The 24,330-nt window shown below is 37.9% G+C and overlaps 1 protein-coding gene across 2 annotated transcripts in view; it reads right to left on the bottom strand.

Moving 5' to 3' along the window:
- Positions 1-4,669: 4,669 nt before the first annotated feature.
- The window catches only part of AGO1 (protein argonaute-2), a 37,644-nt gene continuing 17,983 nt past the window's right edge, over positions 4,670-24,330 (bottom strand). Inside the window, exons 12-19 of one of the 2 annotated variants that reach the window (XM_067085237.1) lie at positions 23,576-23,719; positions 22,740-22,899; positions 19,672-19,831; positions 15,369-15,449; positions 13,905-14,137; positions 12,805-12,934; positions 8,418-8,617; positions 4,670-8,259 (exon numbers count right to left, since the gene is read on the bottom strand). In XM_067085237.1, the coding sequence (XP_066941338.1) occupies positions 8,151-8,259; positions 8,418-8,617; positions 12,805-12,934; positions 13,905-14,137; positions 15,369-15,449; positions 19,672-19,831; positions 22,740-22,899; positions 23,576-23,719 (1,217 nt within the window). In that variant the 3' untranslated portion in view covers positions 4,670-8,150. The remainder of the gene's footprint in view (positions 8,260-8,417; positions 8,618-12,804; positions 12,935-13,904; positions 14,138-15,368; positions 15,450-19,671; positions 19,832-22,739; positions 22,900-23,575; positions 23,720-24,330) is intronic. The other variant, XM_067085245.1, reaches the window with a different exon arrangement.

Below are 24,330 nucleotides of genomic sequence, written 5' to 3'. Positions count from 1 at the left end.
TCAGAAAACTAGAGATACTATGACAAATATCAAAATAGTACGCATGACTTCCATATGACCCAAAATTAGTAATGTCCTTCAGATTTTACATTATGCATGAAAATACCGGTAATTTCACACAAAAGTCAGAGACTTGTATGAAAATAACTATGGTGCGGAAATTTTGGATTACAGCATTCCTGTTTGACCTGTGATGTGAATTTCTTGATTTTGCAACTGAAAACTTTATTATCTCTTAAAAGAATATAGACAACTCAGAGAGAGAGAGAGAGAGAGAGAGAGAGAGAGAGAGAGAGAGAGAGAGAGAGAGAGAGAAACGTAACTATAACATGACAACTGGTGTTAAAAGGATAGACATGGCTACTCAACATGTTGTGAAGAGACAGACGTGGCTACTTAAAAAGGTTATGTAGACAACATTTCCACCTACTATCGACTTCCTTAACAAGACCTGCAGTGTTACTAAAATCACGGTAACATCCAAAATCAGTTCTTAATGTCATCAAAATCACTGGTGACACGGGGTAAAACTTTAACTCAATTTTCCTTAGTACAAGTTAACGTGAGAAGCTAATACTGTACAGCATACAAAGTGGATTAAGACACTACTAGGTGGAGGTGGAAAGTGGTCACTAAACTGATTGTTCCCACCTCCACCTGTGACCCTCCACGTAGGAGTCTGACAACTCCATAAAACAAAGTTAACCTGGAATGAGTTAAATATATCTGTGACACAGACTCGACAGTTTTCGCGCGTGACGAACTTCACGAAAATTCCAAAAAGGGAAATATGGATGCCACTGATACTTGCCTAGTAAAACTGCTATATATTACCGTGCATAGCCTCTCTAATTTTCTTCCAATTTTCATATCAAAACATTACAACAAAGGACTACCCTTCAATCCCAACAGCTTCTAACTTCCTTTATGTCCACGTATTATTTGTACATTGCACTGCTTAACGTTACCATTACAATTTACTGCATCATTCAACAAAAGGAAAATACATACTTTCATTGGAACATTTTATAAACTTACAATATTGCATCACAAGCTTCAAATTTTGAATTCCAAAATACAAGCCAATTTTAGTCCAAATACCATAAACATTTCTTACCACTTTCCCAGCCGACAACCCACGTTTGAACAGCATCGTCTAGCTTACTGGCTCATTAAACTGGACTGAAGGGCAAAACTGCAATTTTTCCAGCTGAATTAAAATATCCCTCTTACAACTACCATCTACATTATTTTTGGGTAGTTTAACAAAGCAAATTCTCCTCTTCTTGGGAGAAAATGCACACAAAAATAGAAAGTGATGAGAAACAATACTAGGTTGGGCTTAAATTGCCACAGTAAAAATGAAAGGATACTTTTTCCTTTCATGAAGTATTTTAATTTTTGTATATCTTTAGGAAGCAAGGAATGATAGAAAAGGTTGCTATGAAATTTACACGTTTGTAACATAACACCACCACGTGGAGTCGACATACTGAAATCACCCAATGGAAAATTTTAAATGTTCTCTACCAACCAATCTTATTGAAGTCTCAAATACAGCATTACCATCAGAGCAGCAAATACTTGATTTTAAAAAGCATACACGCCCACATCACATCATTCCATTTTTAATATGCAATTGGCTAGTTTTACCTATCGAACTACAATAACCAGTAATTTATAATGCTCCTTGCCACATCTTTAGATGTCAAATAAAATATGGGAACACCCAAAATGATTTTGGTTTTGTTATCAAAAATATATTAACGGGTTCAGCAAGGAATGCTTTACACTTCATTAGCCCTCCTAACTCCACGGTATTCATCAATATAAGTTAAACACTTGTGAAAAGGTCATTTCTGAACTGACTAACTCAAAGTAATCCTTCTCCTAGCTTACAAAATTAACGCTACTCCTAGACGTACAAGCCTCACAAAACTTTTACGATCCTTTATCACATACCGTCAGAATAGCTTTTAATCTGAGGAGACAATACAAAAGTATTATAACTGGAAAATATATATGCATTGATATGGATGTCACATACCAGTAATGCCAAGACAACTCAACATGGCAAAACTTGAAACGGATGGAATATCTCTCTCTCTTTTCTTTTGTGACACCATCCAAACAACTCCATTTTCTCTGCCCCAGTTGGACATGACAGAAAATGGCTTAAGTAGTTTCAACCATCCACTCTCTCTTGTAAATGCAGACCATTTTTAAAACAATTTACACAACCATACACAGCTTGAAAGACTAGCCTTGTTTTGTGAAGGGGAGGTTGCCAAATGCACCAGAGATAATCGTCCAAAGAAACAAGCAATTTAAAACTTTAATGTCTGTAACATAACATTCGATTTCTGAAAAACTTACATAATTTAGTCAACTTTCTTAGAATAAAGGGGGAGGGATTCCATGACTAGATATATTTTCAATGTTTTGATATATTACAAAACTGAGCATATAGCATGTTGAGTATATCAAATAACTGTTGGCAATTATAAAAATTCTGGTAAAATTAAAAGGAATAATTCATCCTTTTACCTAAATAATGGATGGAAAATGAATAAACTTCACATATCCACGCACAATCTTATGCACATACGAAAATAAAAAAAAGTTGTGAAAGTTCTAGGTTACAAACATTGTAAAATATACCATCATTAATAAAACATCAACTTCTGTCGTACACTCAAGACAGGATTTCAGAGTTATTTTTTCATCTCAACCACACCCAATTGTTATTCCATTGCTTTGACTAAATATTTAGAATACATTGTATAAAAATGTAAGAGATTAGATAACATTTATTAAGATTTGTTAGATTACATATCATATTGAATCCAATGTTGACTTCAAATGAAAATTCAAACAGCACACCTAGCTTCCAAATGCCTGCCCAAACCTCATGGCCTCACAATGGAAAAATATTCATCTAGTGTACATTTGTCCATACCTACTGATATCAAATGGAAAAATATTTGTCTATTTTTTTGTGACTAAACAATTACCTTCATATTCATAAACCTTTAGATTGGGAAGACAAAGACCCAATTTTACCCTCAGCTGACATTGAGAATTTACTTTGTAAAAGCAAATAAAAGTAACACACTAAAAAAAAAAATTATTTTAATTCTCCTACTTACTGTCACAATCTTTTACCTTAAAACCTTAATATTTGCCCAATACTCACGCAGTATTCCAATTATTACTTATGCTAATGTTCACAGAGAATTAAATCTTCTACAGGTTGCTTCACGCAATTTAATTACCTGACACTCTGATAATACAAATCTGATCATTTTAATACCACTAACGAACTGCAACCAATTAGTCACAACTTGATGTACCATTAATTTTGTACTGCATTCCCTACATTCAAGACTGGTTCCTGAGAAGTGAATTTCGATATAACCTTCCTTTCATACTGATAATGCCCAGTCCTATTCCATCAAAATTTACGTACAAAAGTCACCCAAGCTACCTGTTACACAGAGATACTTCCTACTCAAAAGAGAAAGTAACAAGGTTATTTCTAGCAGATATTTAAAGCAAAGAAAGATAATTATACAATGAATTAAAAGTACTGTACTAAATACTTTGGGATCTTACAATTCAACAGGCCACTGTAAATCGCTCTTGAACACACTGCAATTTTTTTCTTGATTACTTTATGGATTATTGGTCACTGAAAAAAAATTGTGTTATGGCAGTGCTTTTAAAAAAAAGCTGTTGTAGGATAATCAAAATGGAAATTACTACAGAAAAACTTCTTCCTTATAACTTGATGAGAACCAAGGTCACTGACTTGTTTGCACATGGAGATTTTGTATTTTAGGGTGGGGATACCAGACACTTAAATGGCAGGTTTAAAATTCTATAAAAATATGTGAAAACTATTTGTAAACATACCCTAGATAAACAGATACTCTAATACTCTAAAGTATGACCACTTGAAAATTAAAATACTGATATGTCATAGAAAATCTAGGAAGACAATGACTGCCATATATTTAAGAGAAAACAATATTCATGAAAGTGGAGAGAGTTAAAATTTTAGGAGGAAAAATACTGTGTAATATTTATGTGCACTGAGGAGAGAGAGGGAGAGAGAGAGAGAGAGAGAGGTTTTGATTTTGTGATGCCGAGTGATAGAAAAATACAATAAAATACAGCACATCGTGTAAGGATATACATGAAACTCAAGTCACAATGAACTAAATACCTTAAAAGTCATATTGGATCTGGGGTTTCATAGACCATACCAGATTCTGACTTGTCTAGTTTTTAGCAAAATACACACCATATAGAATGATTCTCACTGTAAGTTACAATTTCAACATTCCAATCGTAATACGTCTGGGGATTTTTATAAAGTATTTTCAATCACAAATTCTTCCCTCTATATGTTTTCCATCACTGTTCTTGCTTTTACTATGGTTTTCTTTTCTCACTCATAATTTATGCAAAAAGCTGACAAGGTGTGGTAAGTGCATGTGGTGAGGGAGGTTGAGACCTCAGGCCTAACTCACTAACTTGTCTCAAGTCCAGTATGAATGCATTTATTTCCTTAACTGCTTTCCATCTTCACATGAATGTGATGCTGGTTCATTACTGTTCTTTAATAATTAGAATTACTGATTATAATTAGAATTACTGATTATTATTTATTTTTCTATTACTTAAAACTTTTTCTGATTACTTCCTCTCAATTACATTAACCTGACATGTATACAAACTCATTTTTAAATTGAAGTAAGTCTCAAGTTGTGATTTGATCCACGATACCAAAATGAATGCTTCCGCTAACAGACGACCTACTTAACAACTTCATGGCCATCATGGCTTGAGTGTCTACCACGGACTTTAGCATTCAATCTTCAATCTTTTGTTGCAATGCTATTATTTACAGCTACTTCTTACGAGTCAAAATTTTACCTGATTACACATTTCTCTAATTCAAACAGTCTTCAGCTGAAGCTTACAGACACTTGTGAATTACAAGCACACCAACCTAGCCAGGACTTGACAAAGTTAGCTAAATAAATATGAAAACTAATACGAAACCTTTGAATCAGAGAGCATCACATCAATGAAATTCTCCTTGCATACAAAGAAACTATTAAAACAAATAATTTCAACCACTCACACTCAAATAATCAATTCATGTGATATTCTCAATTTTTACAAAATTATTCGAGAACTGTTCTTGCAGTTTGGCTAGAATGTACACACGCAAACAATCCTGTGCATCATCCCCATGTTATCTCTGGTCTTTAGACTCCTACACTTCTCAACAAACTGTCTCTGTGAAAACATTTATGGATTTTGGAGGAGAGGAGGAGTCAGGAAACATGCTCAAACTTCACTTCAGGTAGTTCTACTACATCATAGCACTTGTGTTTCACAAGAACGCTCTTTAATGCTAGGTAAATGCTATTCTAATATTAATGCCTAACTGTCAAACTCAGATTTAAGAAAATGAGCTATATACTTCTAAAAAGTTATATCTGATTTCTATTACATATCTTTGGTTATACCCCCAAAATACAAAATATTAAACTATGAAAAACCACTACACCCACTTCCCTAAAACAAACTGTCCCGAAAGATGAGGAAAAAATGGCAATAGGCAACATCAAAAAGCCCAGTTTTTCAATCTCTATAAGCTACTGACTAACGCTACATGACAACTCTGAAATCTGCAATGGCTCCCTTACAAAAAAAAAAAAAAAAAAAAAAAAACTTTAGAACATGCCTAAGCATAACAGCAAGTTTTAAAGGCTTACGATAAAAAGTGACCTTCACATGAAAACCTTTTCAAGGTTACCTTTGCACCAAGAACTTTGCAAAGAAAAACCAGAAGGAAGCGGAAGATTTAAAACCTTCTTGCCTTTCAAGATCAGACACAGAATTAGGTACAGAAATTTTGGTAAATTAGCTTCAAACCGAATGCCAACATGAAGCTCAATTAATCTACCTATTTCACTGAGTCAGCATAAATTAGAAAATGGCAATTGAGCTGCATTTTCATAGATGATATAAACTTTAAAAACCATTCTGTAACTCTAATAGTATTATCAGCAAGCTGGTTTTGAGAGAGAGAGAGAGAGAGAGAGAGAGAGAGAGAGAGAGAGAGAGAGAGAGAGAGAGAGAGAGAGAGAGAGAGAGAAACTGGGTTTAGCCCATAACCCACTTAGCCTGGACGAAACCTCACAAAACCCCAAAAAGGAGAGAAGGAATTCTAGTGACAGAATTGCCTCCCTCAATCTTCTATTCTACAATGAAGTCTTAAGATAAAGTTCAATTTAGCCAATAAACCTTTCTAGGTGCTAGTAACCATTAATAAGAGAAAAGAAAAAATCTCAAATATACAACTTCACCCATTATATTTCAAAGTCCTAAGATGGTTAACTTAACACATACTTTCCTGTGAATTTTTTGCCCTCGGGTGAATGACAATTCTTAGTTGAAACAGCATCAACAATAAATTATGGACATCACACAAGTACATGGGACTAAAAACTTCCATGCTCTACAGATCAACGGCTTCTTGTGCAGAGACGTGAATCCACAGAGTAACGCATGCAAATGAACTTAGTCTCCCCCAACAGCCCCCACACAATTTTCTACCCATGACTTGATGTTGGCTTGGGAAGACGGTGTTTGCAAATAACTCTGTGGCATAGTAAGTTGCCAAGACCAACGTACTAGAGCTTAGCTGCACCTTCCATGGACAGTTATATCACATTTACATCAGCTAATTCTACTAGCATATGGCATTGGGCAATTGCCCATGGTGTGGAAGGAACACAGAGAGAGAGAGAGAGAGAGAGAGAGAGAGAGAGAGAGAGAGAGAGAGAGAGAGAGAGAGAGAGAGAATATATTAATGTGAGTGCATACGCAATCTCACCAGCGAAGGAGGAGGAAAAAGAGCGTACAAAGTGTTCAAGACCAGTGAACTTGAACTTCTCTTGACAAGGGGAAAAAAAATCAAATTTTTTCATCTCATCTAATACAGGTATTTAAAAATTCATAGGATTCTTTTTTCCTCTACATTCAAGCGAGATTCAAAATCTCCTGTCAAAGACTAGTATTATACACGTGCAACTGGTGAAGGAGGGGTGCAGTCCACTTGAGGCCCCGTGGGAGATGGAGAGAGTCAAAGGGTGGGAGAGGACAAGGAATGCTTTGTATCATAACATAATTCATTAATGGCACATATAATTACGCAGATATAACTTACGATTTTATGAACTGTAATTAAAACATTTTCAGAACTAAAAGAAATAACTTACCCACTGGACCTAACTGGAGCACTTTCACCACCTCAACAAAGGTACTAGTAAGTGTCATGGGCTGGGAGGCCCATCACAAATAAAATTGGCAGTAAAAAAAATGAGACTACACGTGCCCTTAATATAACTGTACACTACATTAAACCCATGTCATTGTGGCAATGGATTTCCCGGCTGTGATCACCATTTATCAGAGAGAAGATCCATCTCCCTGGTTAACAGAGCTCCTGACAATCAGAAGATTCCATTTGTGTAGTACTGCTGATAACAGCTATGAACCATGTTATAAAACTGTTTCTTAGGTAATACATTTCCTGTAAATATTCCACTTCACGTTTCACTTCAGTTCATTGCATGGAGAAGCATATGATTATGAAAACCTTGAACAAGAATCTTTACAAAAATGTACGCTTCAGTAAGCACTCCTAAGATAAAACCTAAGACTATGCCATATGTTCAGTATTTGCCCTCCGTTTCTAGAGTGTGCAAATCAACACATGAGTCATTATGTTGCACTTCTATTCTTAAATATCCTTGATATAGCTTGGTGGTCCTCAGAATCCATTCACCTAATTCCTACCACCATTTAACACAAGTAACTATTACATTCCACGGCCACAAGTTCAGCTTACAAAGGTACTTATTAATGGAAGAAAAAACACCTTTTGCAGGCTAAGAACCGACCGACAACAATTACCACAAGCAACGCACACTCACATCCCAACTCTGTGCCGTAAAATTTTCTTTACAAACCAACAAACCATTCAAAATATAAATACCATCGACGAGTATACAGTATTTGTAGAAGAGCCTAAACTCCAGTTTTCCAGCACAATAGCATTTAGTCTTTCAAGCAAAGTACATTACACGATTTGTATCAACGTGCACTGTGACAGCTCGTGCCATTGCTGATGGAGTGCGATCCTCACTGTTGCCCGACTGGTGAGATCCCTCGCCACTGTTAAGGAGAGAATTGAATAAAATTAAATCTTCGCGTAACTCACTGACTCAGTAACGACTCAACAATAAAACTGGTCAAGTATAAAAACAATTATCGATACATTTAAATCTAACAATTTAAGCCAATAATAGGCCCGACAACAAAAGAGACCTCACCTGTCATGCTCTTTCTCCACAAGATGATAGCGAGCTCTAAATGCTACCAAGTGAGCATAGTAGGCTGGGGCTGGGATTGAAACGGACCTCGTACATCTAACGTACGTGTGGCACAGCTGGTACGTTAGACACTGCAGTTCATCACTGTCAAAATGATTGTCATCCCACAAAACATGGTAATGACTAGGTCGACTTGTTCCCTGTAATCACCAGTAACTTTTAGCAGTTGTCCAAATTTATGAACCATGAGATAAAACTGAGTAATGTAACAATAAGTGATATACTGTTTTACAAATTAGCAATGAGGACTATGAGTAGGAACAAAAAACTGAATGCTTATCAAAATAAGGCCACTAGACACTGGCTGAATCAAAATTTTTTTTCTTCTGACCTATAATTTTATTCTTTAAACATACATTTTCATGAACTAAAGACTAACCCCACAATGTAAATGTTATAAAAAACTTTGCAGAAAAAAACTTCATAACACTTAAAAACTACCACACACCCTAAACCATTTGTGCAAAACTCATGGTCTCTTACATCTCAAGACTCAGTGTTTTGCCTAATAAACCAAAGTAGTATGGTTGTGAATTTGTATGCTTCAACGGGACCCTTGAGTATCCTTCTACCACCTACCTCATAATCTGGTTAGCCTGGCAATAAGACTGCAATACTAAAGAACATGAGAGGAGGGAACTCATTATATGATTCATGGGTTTTTACTGAAACAAAAAATTATCTAATAAAACTAAGTTTGTTCTACAACTCACCATAATTTAGGTGGAAGGCTGGCATGCTGAATACCTAAGAATTTTCGACATGCCTGAGGGATCCAGGAGCTGAGAACTTAAGAGACCAAATCTCTGATAACTAAATAAAACTAATCATATATGGATAAACCCAGTGTCAGGGTGCTTGCACCTGGTAAGTCTCTTGAGGTTTAGTACACAAAAGAAATTAACAAAATGAACCTGCAATTTGCATGAAACATAGGAGCAAATAACCCAGGATTCTGCATCTCTGCGCTAACCAAGAACAGATGAATGGAAATGGAGTTATATGGAAGTGAGGAGATAAAAAAACTCCCCACACATCTTCCCGCTGAGGTAATATTTAGCTGGTTGCTATCAATCCCAAAAATTACAAATTCAACAATTTGTGACTAACAACTCTTAAACAAAATTAGCAAAGATATATTGGCACTTCCAGATTTCTGCCCTTAAAACAGAAAACACACTTCAATTGTGTTCAAAAGGAGAAGCAGTAGAGGGATTAGCATTCTTCTCCTTTCCCATCTGACACATTCCCATAGGCTTTTAGGATGACATGCTTAAAACAATTAAGGATATATTGCTCACTCACATCGTGACTGAATCTCGGTCTCACAAGTGACAGGCCAGGGTGGTACCGACTGACCTACCAGCGAATTTTACCAAACTTTCCGACCTATCAGCGAGTGAGTCAGAACCATTTCATTTGAATTACCCCTGCACCTAAAATATGATGGAAATAATGAACACAAGAGTACATTGGCTTTTTCAGGAAATGGGTCTAAATCGCTTCCCACAATCTAGGAACAATCTCTGGCTTCTCTGTCAGAAGAGAGATTGATATTGACTTGACCACTGGATTTATCTTGAAGATAAGAGGAATTACTGGAAATTGTAGAATTCTTGCTTGGAAGCAGTAGGTGGCGCATTTCTTCCCGATGTACATAGACATTACCAGTTTGTATTGATCTCTCTCTCTCTCTGATCGAGTCCCATTCATTAAGACGGTTTTCTGCAAATTAATTTAGGGAGTCTAACAGATATATGTTACCATTTAGAGCTGTTTCATTCTTTTACCCTAGCAATATGAGGTTTCTTTTTTCTATTTCTTTTTTATAGTCAAATGGCTTTGCTCTGACATCATGGATTTTCCTTTCCACCTTTTCTTTCTTTTCCTTTCACTCGTCTTTGTGCCTTGCAGACTGCAACTCCTGGAGTGGTCACTGCTGTTATCTGGTTCTCTGTAGGCAGCGCCTGACAGCCCTTTTCTCTGTAGGCAGTGCTCAACAGCCCTCACTAAGATGCACATGGTCCTCATTACTCATGATTGAAGAGAAGCAGAGGATGCCTGAAGGGTGTTGTGGTTTGATCCTGAGGCTTTGTAGTTTTAGGATCTCTGCTATGGAGAAAGGTGCACAGTCCCACCAAGTCAGGCCTCATATTTTGAATAAGAGTGTTTCACCGATCTGTCTCTAGGATGCACATGTGAGTAGAAAGGCATTCTTCAGTACGAAATCTAAAAAAACCCCTTTTGAATTACTTCATCTGTAAACCTGATGAAAATCTTGAGGACCTGGAAGAGGTCCAAGTTAGGAGGGTAAGTGACCTTTTTGAAATGCCAGATGAATCTCTTGGTTCCTTCAAACAACCCCCTCATAGTCCAAAGGCTCATATGCCTGTAAATACCATGGTCAATGTTGAAGTTCACGAGGGAGGGTGATGTCATGTTTTGGGTAGACCTAAAGGATGCATACTTTCAAATACCCACCCATCAAAGCTATCAGAAGTACCTCTGCTTTGTCTGCAATGGGACTGTTTACCAGTTTAAAGTTCTCTGCTTTGGACTGGTGACAGCCCCAAAGGTGCTGACCCTGGTTTTTCACCTTGGTTTCGGCTGTGGTCCATTTACAAGGTATAAGCCTGCTGTGCTACCTGGATGACTGCTGGTTCTGGCATCCTCAAAGGCTATTTGCTCCACAATGGAGACCACCTGCTCTCTTTCTGCCACAACCTATGGATTGATGTAAACCTGGAAAAGTTGGATCTCACACCCAAGCAGCAAAGCACCTGGGAACACAGCCTTGGTAGCAACGCGTCTTCCCATCCGACAATCGAAAGCAGACTTGAGGTACTGGTGCAATAATTGGCCCAGCAGAAACAACTACCTCAGCGTTGTCAAGTGGTCCAAGACCATCTTTATCTTCAGGGATGATCATGAACCATAGGCAGATCCACCTGAGACTGCAGCAGTAGCAGCTGAAGCAAAACTACTAAGCCTCTCATGACCTCCCCTCTCATCCTGTGCCCTTGACTTGAGAAATTAGGGAGGACCTAGTGTGGTGGCTAGGCAACAGGAATTTCTTAGCGGGAGTGCATATGAACTCTCCTCTTCCCAAAATCCACCCGTTCACAGATGCACTGAAGGAAGGAAGGACACACACCTGAAGGTTTCTTTCATTATAGTAGTGTGGTTGCAGGACACACCTATTCTGCACATAATAATTCCCAAGGGAAGTGTGGAGTCATGGAGGCCTCCCAAGACTATTAATCACAGACCAGCAAACTAATCTTCCCAAAATGTTCGCTCAAGCTCAGCCACTTGAGATTTTGGAAAGGACCTTCAGGGTCTAACAGATCCTCAAGGACGTTTCTTGTCCTTCCTCTCTTGAGCCCTGCCCATCTCTGATGCAGGAGGGCAGGTCAAGGCAGGTAGAGCCATCACAATATATGAAGTAAGCATGGGGTGGTCTCCCACCAGGAGGATTACAGCTACAGAAGGGTGCACCTTCTTAGCAGAAACTTAAGCAGCAGCATCAACAACATAAGGGGAACCCTCCTCCTACTCAGAGGATAGACTATCCAAGAAGGATACCAAGGATGTTGATGGTCGGCCAGATTTTCTGCAGATGCTCTATGGGCAATATCTTGTTACCTGGAACATCAAACTCATTACGTGTATGAGGAGACCAAAGGGGCTAGAGTACAAGACAAGTGAAGGCACCATCCAGAACACCTGAATAATCAATCCTCTGAGAGCGAGTGAACGACAGCCTTCACCCCATGTGTCCCTTCCCCCCGACCAAGAGCGAGGGAACGGCAATCTTCACTCCACATTTCCATGCCTTGGACACAAAGGGTAAAGTATCCACACACAAGAGTGAGATGGGAAATAACAGCGGCAGAGAAAAATGAACTTGCAGGCTTCAGCAGAAAGAGATAGAGCATAGCAAGAAATTTGCTCTACACAGAGGGCAAAGAAAAAAGCTCAGTGGTGGTGGGTGAGTTGGGGGGGGGTTTCCCCACTCACCCATTTCAATCATCACATAACGATCCTGTTAAAGAAACCAACAACACACCCATCTCACGCTGAAGGACATTCCTGCAGAGACGGCAATGGTTTGCATTTCGACAGGAAAAAAATTTAAATACAGCAACTACCTCCCTCTGTCTCGATAAGATACTGCACACTGTATTTTTGTGGGTTATTAATCAAGAACCTCCTACCTAAATAAATTTAAGAAGCCACAAACCAGATGAATTATGCTTTCCTAATATTATTCTACATTTCAGAAAAAAGTTAACAAAAGAGCCACCTTATATGAAAAGATGCTTACTTGGATGCCCTGATGAGAGCAGAGGTAGAAGTCAAATTCTGTTGGGTGTGTAATACCAACGTCCACCGTTGTACCAGCTGGAATATTTCCACTTTTCCCACTCTGCTCTTTTTTGTCGGAGCAGAATAACCTGGAAATCAAAATGATTAATATTTGCATTAAAAATAATGGCCCGTACCAATTAATAAATACAAAATGCGAATAAATTCAGTACCATCTTTTGAACTTTAAATCTAAATAAATATAAGTGAATCAATCCCCTGTTGGAAATTTCAATACCCAAATATTTTCTCACAATTGTTTACCAAATAAAGCCATAAGGCTTTACTGAAATTTCACCCAAGGATATTAGCCAGCCATTAACCTTACAGTCTAACATTAACCAACTTCCTTTACACCAATATTCCCAAGTAAAAAAAAGATGTAATATTTATGGCCATGTCATATCAATCAGACTGAACAATTGAAGGGTGTAAGAAAATAACACTTATACATTGATCACACACATGTGCAAACATAAGACTGCTAACTGGTTTAAACTGTGGTGTAGATATGTTGTTCATATTTACCCTCAGCCTTTCATTGTCTGATTCGGTGCAACTGTTTCAAGGTCAATGATACAATCCTAGGTGTCTCCCATGAACTACTGTCAACATTTTATGCTTAAAAAAAATAACCTCACTGCATTATAGCCGATTCCTACCTGATTGTGCAAAAATACCTGTCTGACTGTGCAAATATAAAGTCAGTGTAGCTGCAAGCTACTGTATCAATGTATCAACCTGCCTAAGTTAAGTATACCTTAGTTTAACCAGACCACTGAGCTGATTAACAGCTCTCCTAGGGCTGGCCCGAAGGATTAAGACTTATTTTACGTGGCTAAGAACCAACTGGTTACTTAGCAACGGGACTTACAGCTTATTGCGGAATCCGAACCACATTACAGCAAGAAACGAATTTCTATCACCAGAAATGAATTCCTCTAACTCTTCATCAGCCAGCCAGAGACTCAAACTCAGGCCTAGCGAGTCCTAGTCCACAGCTCTACCGAAAAAAAAAAAAAAAAAAAAGAGAGGAGGCTTAAGAAAACTCGTACGTACCTTGTGTGGTGGCGTTTTTGAACAGCTATATAAGTGATTCCAGGCTTATAATCAGCTTCCAACTTGATGCAAGCTTCTCTCATGGCTGTTAGCTCATGCTGCAACACTGTTTGGAACTGGCCTTCGCTGACACCATCGCGGTACAGGATGATTCGGTTCGGCTTGAATCGTGTCGACTTATAGAACTGTATCAGGAGCTCTTTAACCATTGATGACAATTCTTGAATAACTTCCTGTTAACCAATAAAAACAATTTCCATGAATTTCTTCACAAACCAGAACATCAAAGAGTTTATTTTTATTTTTATTTTTTTAAGGAAATTAGCAATGATGAGGAATGAGTTTATACCATTAATCTTTCACTCTCTAATTCAACTAACACAACTTGCAAGAAAGTATAGGACCTACATCTTAATATTTTTTCCCTAACACATGATACACAAGCTTCAAATATATAAACTAGAAGAAAATTAAAACACTGAATAAACAAGAAATTACTTGTTAAACCACCATTTGTAAGATGGAGTACACTTGAAATGCCACCATTTACATAACAGTTACAATAACATTTTAAGTACCATATTTTTTCACTTTATGGTAATTTCCTTGATCGTATGTACTTGTGTAACCATATCTCAAAAATTGGTTATAATGTAGTAATTTCTTGCTTTAGATTTCGTGTGTGTAGGTAATAACTGCATACCGTACTTTCATTTTTTATTTCTTGTATACACAAATGTAATCTACTCTACTTTTGGCAAAATTCTCTTCTCTGAATAAAGACAGCTTTGATCTCTAAAAGTTACTATTTTTTCCCTTTACCTTCAAATCTTATAGTTATCAGTTACCAACCTTATTTGAAATAAATATACAGTACACCATATATTACACTCTAAATACCAGTTTAATATATAAAGAAGATGTTCTACTAGTTTCAATGGCATTGCGGACAACGCCACGAAATGCAAAACCTACAAATAACTCTCTCACTCCATTTCCACAAATCTGTAGCACTTGACATAAAACGACCTTTATAGTTAAAACATTAGCTAGCACCCAAACAACACACCTGAGGATGCACCTGGACACTTTTGTACTCTGCTACACCAACCACACTTCCATTCATCTGGCAATTCCTAAGCTGCATTAAGAAATACTAGACTGGACTGATGCAGTGCATATAAAGTCTGGAAACTAACTCAACATGGCACTACACACGTGAATGAGGGGTACACAGGGGGGGGGAGGAAGGGAAGCAAGTGCCTGTCTTTTGGATTTGCCACAATAAAATATATTTCTGAGATTTTCCTTAACATTCTTTACCATCAGATTTGAAAGCTATAAACAAATCATCACCAAGATCCAAGTACTCTGCAAGTTGAAGGAAAGGAAGTGGAGGAAAATCTTCAAGAATTAAAAATCATGGCAATGTTACCTATGGCTCAAAAAAGGAAAAATACTTGCGTCGTGTGCCGTCCTCGCGAAAGTCAGTTGTCTGGGTCGCGAGCTGTCACCGGCACTTTGGCCTTGTGTTGTTGATCCATTCTGTCAATGGCAAATTCAACTCATTGGTTTTCACTTGCAATTACATTTTCTCTCTCGTTATAATCAATGATTTTGCACTTAGCAACATGTTTACAGTAACAGAAGGAAATAATTGCCATGACTGAACAACACAGAAGGCTCGTGGGTATGCAGTTAAAATAGCTTGTTTGAAAACCCAAAAATCAAAATTTCACTTGAATACAAAATACCCAGAACTATACAAAAAAGATAATTGAACAAAGGTTGCACAAGATCTGTTGTTTCATTTCTACCAAATTACAAGGAATGGTGTGTGTTTTCTACAGAAAAAGGAACTAACAGCTCTAATGGAAAAAACTTATCATTTTCCCTCATTACAATGAATGAAAATACAAAATATTTTTCCATCCCCATATTTACAAAAGGATGTGTTGATTTGAGTCTATCGATGCTCCGGTTCTCAAAATAAAATCTATTAAAAGCATTTAAACATTTATATTACTAAAACTCAACATGGCCAAACTTACACTGCAGAGAATTTTGGTGACAACAGCGCCTACAGAACAATGCCATATATAACAATATAACAGTAAAATAATGACATGAGTGACAATTACAATAATGACATTATTTCCAACACAAGACTTTGTAGCAATCAGTGCTAACAACCAAAGTACATGTAACACTGCATCAAGAAATTCAAAGTCTTCAGATAAATGTGGCATATCCAGAAAGACAGACACAAGTCAACCCACCTTCAGCTGATCGTTAAAAATCAAAAATTCTTTCAAATGAGATTTAATGCAATTATTGAAACACGATGTTTTTACAAATGCTTGGTCACTAGTAGGACAAAATCAGAGATTTCTAGAGCTAAATCAATTGAAAAACTGAATCACATTTGTTATCTAAGATAATCTAGTGTAACTTGACTGTGAAAAGGAAGCAAAAATAAGGTGTCTACTGTTACTGTTTCACTAACAATGCTATTCCAGTACTGTTAAAGTTACAATTAATGACCTATTCTAAGCAATGTTCGAAATGTAAAGCACATGAAAAATAAAACTTGGTAACTGAGCATGCAATGCAACTTTTCTCTATTATTATGTAAAATATACTTCAGCATTTCCTGGATTCCAAACATCAGCGGAGGAAAATATATTCATACAGATTTTATGCTCTCCGTCTGGATAAAGTAATAAACCAACATTGGGGCATAGAATACCATACCAACATTAAAATGAGCTCAAATAATTTCTACTTTCTAGTACAAATTCCACCGAGGGTGATTCAAGCCTCCCAGAAAACTAACAGAAGACTGAAAAATTCTTTACAGTAGTTTCAGGTCTGAGATAATGAAAGCTATGACTTACACATGACAATTTCAATAACCAGCCCTAAATAGTCATAAAATTCCTCCTATTTACAACATTAAATATATCACATTCTTATCCTTCAAAACATCTGTATGTACCATTTTCATCATAAACTCATCTGTATGCAAACTAAGTTTACTTTGAAATGGGGTGGTTGTAAATTTCCTCTAAAAGCAGATTTCAATCTACAATTCAAACAACTACTTTAAAGGTACTTTTGACATAGATACCTTGTTTTCACATTTATTCAAACAATTTAACTTATCACCCATAATCCGATTATATGCATTTTACTGAAAATTCAAAAAATAACTTTTTCAAAAGGAATTATTAACCTGGCATCTAATAAAGGGTCTTCACAAAACGAGAGAAGAGTAGTGAGCAGACTGCAATCTCAATTTCCATATGTTAATTACTGTCTGAAGTCTTTTGACCTCTTTGAAATGACTACCAATTACATTTTTCTACGCTTATAATGTTTACAAGTGCTGGAATGTCTACATTCTTGATTCCAATAAATTGATCTCTAAAAGCTTGTCACCACCTGCCTTCTTTTGAACTTCCTATGATCTAACTACTGTCCCAACTCACTTAATCTCGATGAACTAACCAGTCTTCACTTGACTCATCTCTACAAGCTGACCACCACATACTTGTCTAATAAATGTAAGTTTACCATGACCTGTAATCTATTGGCTTCTTACTGCTGATCACAGTTTATACTCGTCTGATTTCTACACGCTGATCACTATATGGCATACTTAATATAACACTTTAATCATCATACACATTAATTTCGGCTGAATGCTGTTCCTTTGACAGCAAATATTAGGATGATTGTGAAGTTAAAATCTTGTGAATAATATAAATTTCCTTTTCCAAGCAAATTTTGGGTAAACTGATCCACAATTAAAAATATTTTACATTGAAGTGCACCATTTTCCAAGAACTCTTATATTTTACCATAAATCCATTTTTGACTATTTTTCGTAAACAGAATACATATAAATCATCAACAACATTGAAATACTTCATCAACATTATAATGCACTTCCTTTCAGAATTTCAAACAAGCCACATTGCATTTCAATAAGAATAATCATACAACCAACAGGGAGACTATACAAATACATTGATAATTTGTAAGACACCTTTCTCTTTTTGTCTTAATGAGCGTACACGCTGGATAATTCTGCCAAGTGTGCTTCCCTGTAAGTTCTGTGCTAAAAACGGAAAATGTAAACTTGAACCTTATCCAGTGTCACCAGTTTCTACAATTTTCTAACACAATAAAATATAAATTTTTATAATGCAAGACATGTTTATACAGTACAAGCCCATTAATCATATGCTGCCTCATTTACTTGGACAGTATATATCCAGTCTCACCAACTCATACTGTTGTGGAAAGAAGCTTCTACTATGCATGGCCAGATCTGCTTATGTCATACATTTCTCCCCTGATTTTTCATGTGCTAAAAAATCAAGCAGCAGAGTGCAGGGAAGGGAATAGGCCATCACTCTATGCTTAGAGGTGGTGTGAAAAAACATGGTTTGTTTCATCACAACCCCATAGATCACTATGAGCCTGAATAGCAATGTAGGGAGGGAATATGAACACAATGCAGACAAAACATCATAAAAAGCAAGTGGGAGAGGAGACTAGGAAAGGTGGAGATGGAAGTATGAAAAGTTCGAGGGTAAAAGATAACTAGCAATGAGGGGTACGAAAAGGCAGAACACATACAAGGAATGTTCCTGGAAGTGACCGTGTATGGGAGTCATCTTAGTGCATATTGAGAGAGTGATCAGTCTCTTTGCAATCAAGAAAATCTCGCGACACAAGTAGTGAAGCCCTTCTACTGGCTTTTCAGTAGATTTGGCTAAGAAGCTTCACTGAAGAGGAGGCGGCATGCCAAGAACTTTGGCACCACTTGAAGAAACCTGATCCCTGGCAGACAGCTGGAGAGAGACAGACACATTTAGAAATGGGAGAGTCCACAGAGACATCAGCAGATAACTTTGGAGCGTAGCACTCACAAGAACTTTTCTCGGCAAAGAGAAGCTACTGATCCAGGGGCCAATTACAGCATGCACTACTCCTTAGATGAACTGAAGACTAACTATAACAAAATGGGCACAAGAAACAGGATCTCTTATCATGCAAGCCCACAGAAGCTAAAAGCAAAACCAGGCTGATCCTGAAAAGTGTGCTGTGGAGCAGCAGGTCACGGTAAACAATACTGAAGCCTATGCACAACGCCATTTGCTGGCCCACTGATCACTATAAACATAAATATAGGAAAAATAATAAATTTCTGAAAAAAATAAAGGCAAGAAGTTATGGTGCACAAAAAAAAGAAACCTCAAAATAACTGATGACAGAAAACCAGTAAAATACTACACAACAGCAGTTATTGTCAACTGCATCAAAAAAATATCTAAAGATACCAAGCCTGACAGGAAAAGAAAACTGAGTAACTGAATGGATACCAGAAAATGTACAGGTGTATACAAAATAAAAATACATAGAAAAGGCAATGCAAAATCAAATGAGTACTCACAGTAGCCCCATACAGGAAAGGTAACAACACTGTCTCTGAACTACAAACACTTTGTCTCCTAACTACACACAACGACAAGATTATCTAATTCATCACATATCCAAAGACATAAAGACAAGTATCATAAGTTAGTGCGACTGAGTTATGTACTGTCCATGGATATAACATACAATTAACAGGGTTGTGATGAAACAAACATGTCAAAAAGGCTTTTAAAACTGACCATGTGGTCCTAAGCTGACTCAACTTACCATGAATTCTTCCTTTCCACCATTTACTGCAACAACGGGCGCATAAACTCACCTGTCTGTGTTGTTGGACACGTACAGTAGCAGCATAACGGGACGGATGAGCATCCATTGAACCTACTACAGCAGCAATTGACGGCTTCTTATTATCCCCCGCCGGAGGATGAGTGACATCAGCTCCCAGGAAAATGACTGGTTCATTAAATACTTTGGGCCTGTATAAAATGAAAATAAAACTTTCATAAAATATTAGGTCTTACATTTAAGTTTTAAAAGACTTTATACAATACAAATAATATATCATATCCAGTAACATTTCATATTATGGCATTTGCACAGTACTCTTAAAAACAAAAAAGGAGGGACCTAATCCTTGAAAACAAATTTGAGGTTCCTCTCCCACACCGTTATGCTGGTGGCTGACATGGCAACATGTTTTGATATAAGATGAATCCGTATGTAACTATTATTTAGTTATTTTCATTAAAAAACAAAGATGAAAGATGAAGGTCTCATCTGAAAACTCCATACATTCAGTAATAAGTAATAATAATGTGACAGAGTAAGCTTTTATACAGATCTCTTGATAAACTGTTAATAATGTAGTGTGTATCACTGAAGTTGTGTAAGAATTTTATCAGACCATTTCTAAGTAACATGAAAGTAATCATATGCCTGTCAATAAGTCTCTTTTACTCTGTATAAACAAATTCATTTTTAGATGTTTGTATAAGAAATTCATAACAAACAAACGATAAAAAGTGTTGTTATTGTAACATCTTAAAATAACAAATTTCTAAAGTAATTTGTAATTTTCCTCACTATAAATCCTGAGGTCCTTTACATAAGGAATTACTTCCAGCGACGGTGGAACAGCTATTGAACTTTCGAACAAGGTGGTCAGGCAGTTAGCTACTGTCCAGTAGGCATGAGTCCTGCCTGCCCAGATGTAAACATTCCAATTTGCCTTTCAGCCCAGGTATCAGTTTGAGGGGTGGCGTGAGGTGGGGATAAAACTGTAAAGGACCTCAGGTTTGTAGAGCACTCGAAGCTCCTGAATCTTGTACAAAACGATCAACAGGAGCTGTCTCTACCAGTGTCCGAAGAAACTCAGGAAGAGACAGGCATAGAACCAGTCTTGAAAGCGTGCTTCCCAAAGCTGGTCTGGAGTGCATGAGGCTCTAGAGATGTGAAACCCCCGAAGGGTACGCAAAATGGTTTCCGAGTCCGAAGACCAGGAAGAGCCAACAAGAGATCCCTCTGCTTCCTCTGTGGGAGGAAGCAGCCCCTTAGAAGTTCCATGACTGGCTTTCTTGGGAGGGGGAGAGGGGAAAGCAGCCTTCTTTCTTCTTCTTCAGCCCAAAAGCCTCAGGAGCAGAAGAGGAGGAAGTAGGTGCAGACAAAGACGACAACAACAATGACACCTTATGACTCCTCTCCTTCGATTCCTTCTTTGACATCTTCAGGATGGCAGTCAGCAACTGGTCTCCCATACAGGAGGGAGCAGCAGGAGCAGCAAAGACAGTAGGCAGGAGTGTTACTTCATAATCTGGAGTAGGAGCATGAACAGCAGTCTGGTCTACCACAACCGGGGTCATCAGGGTCGGAGCATGAGTCGAGACCAATGTGGGACCTTGGCGAACGCTGTCATAGTCACAGTGGTCGTGGTGGAGGTGACAGGCATGAGTAACAACTGGAAGCTAAAGAGGGCCCAAAGCTTTCACAAGAGCACCAAGGCGACCCAAGTCTTCCAGAGCTCATCCGCCTGACCTGGAGAAGGCAAAGTAGGGTGAGGGGAGGGAGACTCCTCTCACTCCGAGGGAGAAGCTTCCCCCCCTCAAAGTGAGTGGAGACCTCCAAGCCAAGGTCATCATGGTCACCCACCCCCCAACAATCTTCACCTAAGCAGGCTAAGACAAAGAGGGAGAGATCGCTCCCGAAGGAGAGACAGCCAAGTGAGGAAGTTTAGCAGGAGGGAGAAATGAGGAAGAAGGGTTGGCAACCAAAGGCATAGTCGGCGGCATGTAAACCCCCAGGGGCCGCTGCTTTGGAAGCTTTCTTCTTGTACTGTCTCCTGCCGCTAAACTTCACCCATTCCACAGGCGACCAAGAACAACTAAATACAAGTAGATTCTGCATTACAGTCATGCCCCCTGCAACTAGTGCAGAGGACATGAGGGTCAACAACAACAGGCGAGCAGAAGTGCGTGCAACCCTTGCTGTCAACACCATGACACATGCTGGGTGACGGCCTTCCATACAGGTTTAGAAGGTTAGTGGGTTTGCATGATACTATCAAACAAATAAGCAGATAATAATGGAAGAAAAACTAAAAACATCCCACCAGGAAAAAGAGTGAAACAATGATCAGGGCACAGAGTTGAAAAACATGTCTGCATAGTACGATGGCCGAATGCAAATAGGATTGTTTACATCCGGGCAGGCGGGACTCCTGCCTACCATACAGTAGTTAACTGCTTAACCACCTTGTTCGAAAGCTAAACAGGTGTTCCAGCTTCATGGAAAGTAATTGCTTATGTAAAGGAACAATGGTTTGCATTTTGTGTAAGGAACAAATTTCAGTTTTATTCATATATTGGGTGGGGAAAGGGGGGAGTTGAAAGGGAAGGGATTAGTGTTACAAATTTGCCAGAATACTATATAACATAAATAATACATGGGCAGGTTTGGAGGGAGGGGAAAGTGAGGAGGGAATGCTCAAGATTAACTCTAAATTCTCGTTGTTTATACAAAAATTTGAACATCAGTTAGATTTTGGGGGAGGAAGAATTTTGGCGCTTAATTTGTATACAAGAATTACCCTCGAGTATATATCACCATAGAAATATTTGTTGGACTGCTACAACATATCAAGAAAACACTAATAAGGTGGAAATGGGTGTAAGGAGAATAAGGAAAGTGTTTATTTTTTCTTTGGTAACGATTACTTTACTGCACGTTTGTGCACAGAACTACATACATAACATTGACCCATCCCTTTTTACTGCACTTTCCAAGACACTTTGATAGCTAGTGCAATTTCGAAATAGATGACAATATTGAAACTTCATAGGGTAAAGTACAATTTGTGAATAAAGTTCTGAACACTGCTGTAAACCTTACCTAATTCCAGGTACCAAGATAGAGTTGATGCCACCTAATTTAACATTAATCTTCAGGCACAGGTTACTCAATGTCTGCGGTGAGGTTTTATTAACGTTTTTGGCCTGTACACACTGAGTGGCCATTCCAAGAACTGTATCCCCAACTCGTTTCACTTCAGCTGTAAGGAACATAAATGAAACATAGATGAAAAAACTTTTGAAGCTGCACATCAGTTACCAGATTACAGTACAGCCCCCGTATTCCCGGGAGATGCGTACCACATCCCCGCCGAATAGCTAAAATCCACGAATACTTAAAACCCCTCTAAAAACACTTAGAACTGCCTATCTTGATAGTTCAAACACAAAAATAGATCTCTAAAAATGCTTACACCTGAGTATTTTAATAGTTTTATCACAAAAAGCTCATTTAGTCACGAAAATGATGTGAAAATACAGTAATGAGTGAATATTTCTTAGTGAAAAATACGGCAAATGGGTGAATTTTCCGAGAATATAATGTGTATATATACATTCCACAGGGAAATCTGCAATTACAGGGGGTTTACTGTACTTCTTTAGACTCAGAAATATCACAAATTTTTCAAGCACATTGTATTTTTCCTATATGTATATAAAAAATGAACCTTTTACATATGTATATTACTCGGCACAATCTGGAGCCAGTTGTAACTTCATAACAAAATAGTTGACTGGTAGAAGATGGGTGGGTCGGGACGGCATCAAGGACTCCACAGAATGGTTGAGGTGGGATTAAGCTTAAAGGCTTTAGTTTATATAGCTAAGAAAAATACAATTTCTTAAACTATCACTTTTTACAAATGAACAGCTCACCATAAACAGGAGTCTTCCCCGGCAACACCACACAAACAAGCTGCAACCCCGTAAACGTGCTTTTGAGATACCGGAACATTGGCTCAACCTGGTCTGGGCCATTGGCATATTTACAAAAGCAAGGCTGACCAATGATGGGCATTCCTGTAGAGAAGCAGAAACATGTTATGACAATTTCCAACAGGTACAGTAAAATTCCTAACGGTGAAATTAGGATGCAATCTACAGTACAGGCAGTCCCCGGTTAACGGCGATCGATCCAGTTTTATGGGGCTTGTCTAGCAACGAAAATCGGCAATTTTTGGCGCTGAAAATTGCTGTTGCCGATTTCCACTTATCGGCAAAGATAATTGGGTACACCAATACATAGCTAACAGAGGCGCCTAACTGTTAGGTATCGTACTTTTCGCTGCGATAAGCCCAAAAATCGGAGGAGATAAGCGCTGAAATCGCAATTTTCGGTTAAAATGGCGATTTTCGTGGTTATCATCAAACCCCCAGAACGGAACCCCAGCCAATAACCAGGACTGCCTGTACTGTGAAGGAAAAAGACAAGAGTACCTACCCTTACACTGTCATTAGGATTAGAATAAAATTAAGCTTCACTGCTATACCAGCCTTAAATTTGCATTCAACATACTCAGTAAGAGTAAAAATTTAATATGCAACTTCTAAACAGTAAAGAAAATAAACCTATGCTGATGTGACTCAATAAGCTCCAGTTACATTTAATAAATATCACAAATGAAAACAAT

The sequence above is a fragment of the Macrobrachium rosenbergii genome, chromosome 3, assembly GCF_040412425.1.
Source record: "Macrobrachium rosenbergii isolate ZJJX-2024 chromosome 3, ASM4041242v1, whole genome shotgun sequence".
Classification (NCBI taxonomy): Eukaryota; Metazoa; Arthropoda; class Malacostraca; order Decapoda; family Palaemonidae; genus Macrobrachium; species Macrobrachium rosenbergii.
The sequence above is the reverse complement of the archived record's forward strand: the minus strand, read 5'-3'. Positions and strand labels throughout refer to the sequence as shown.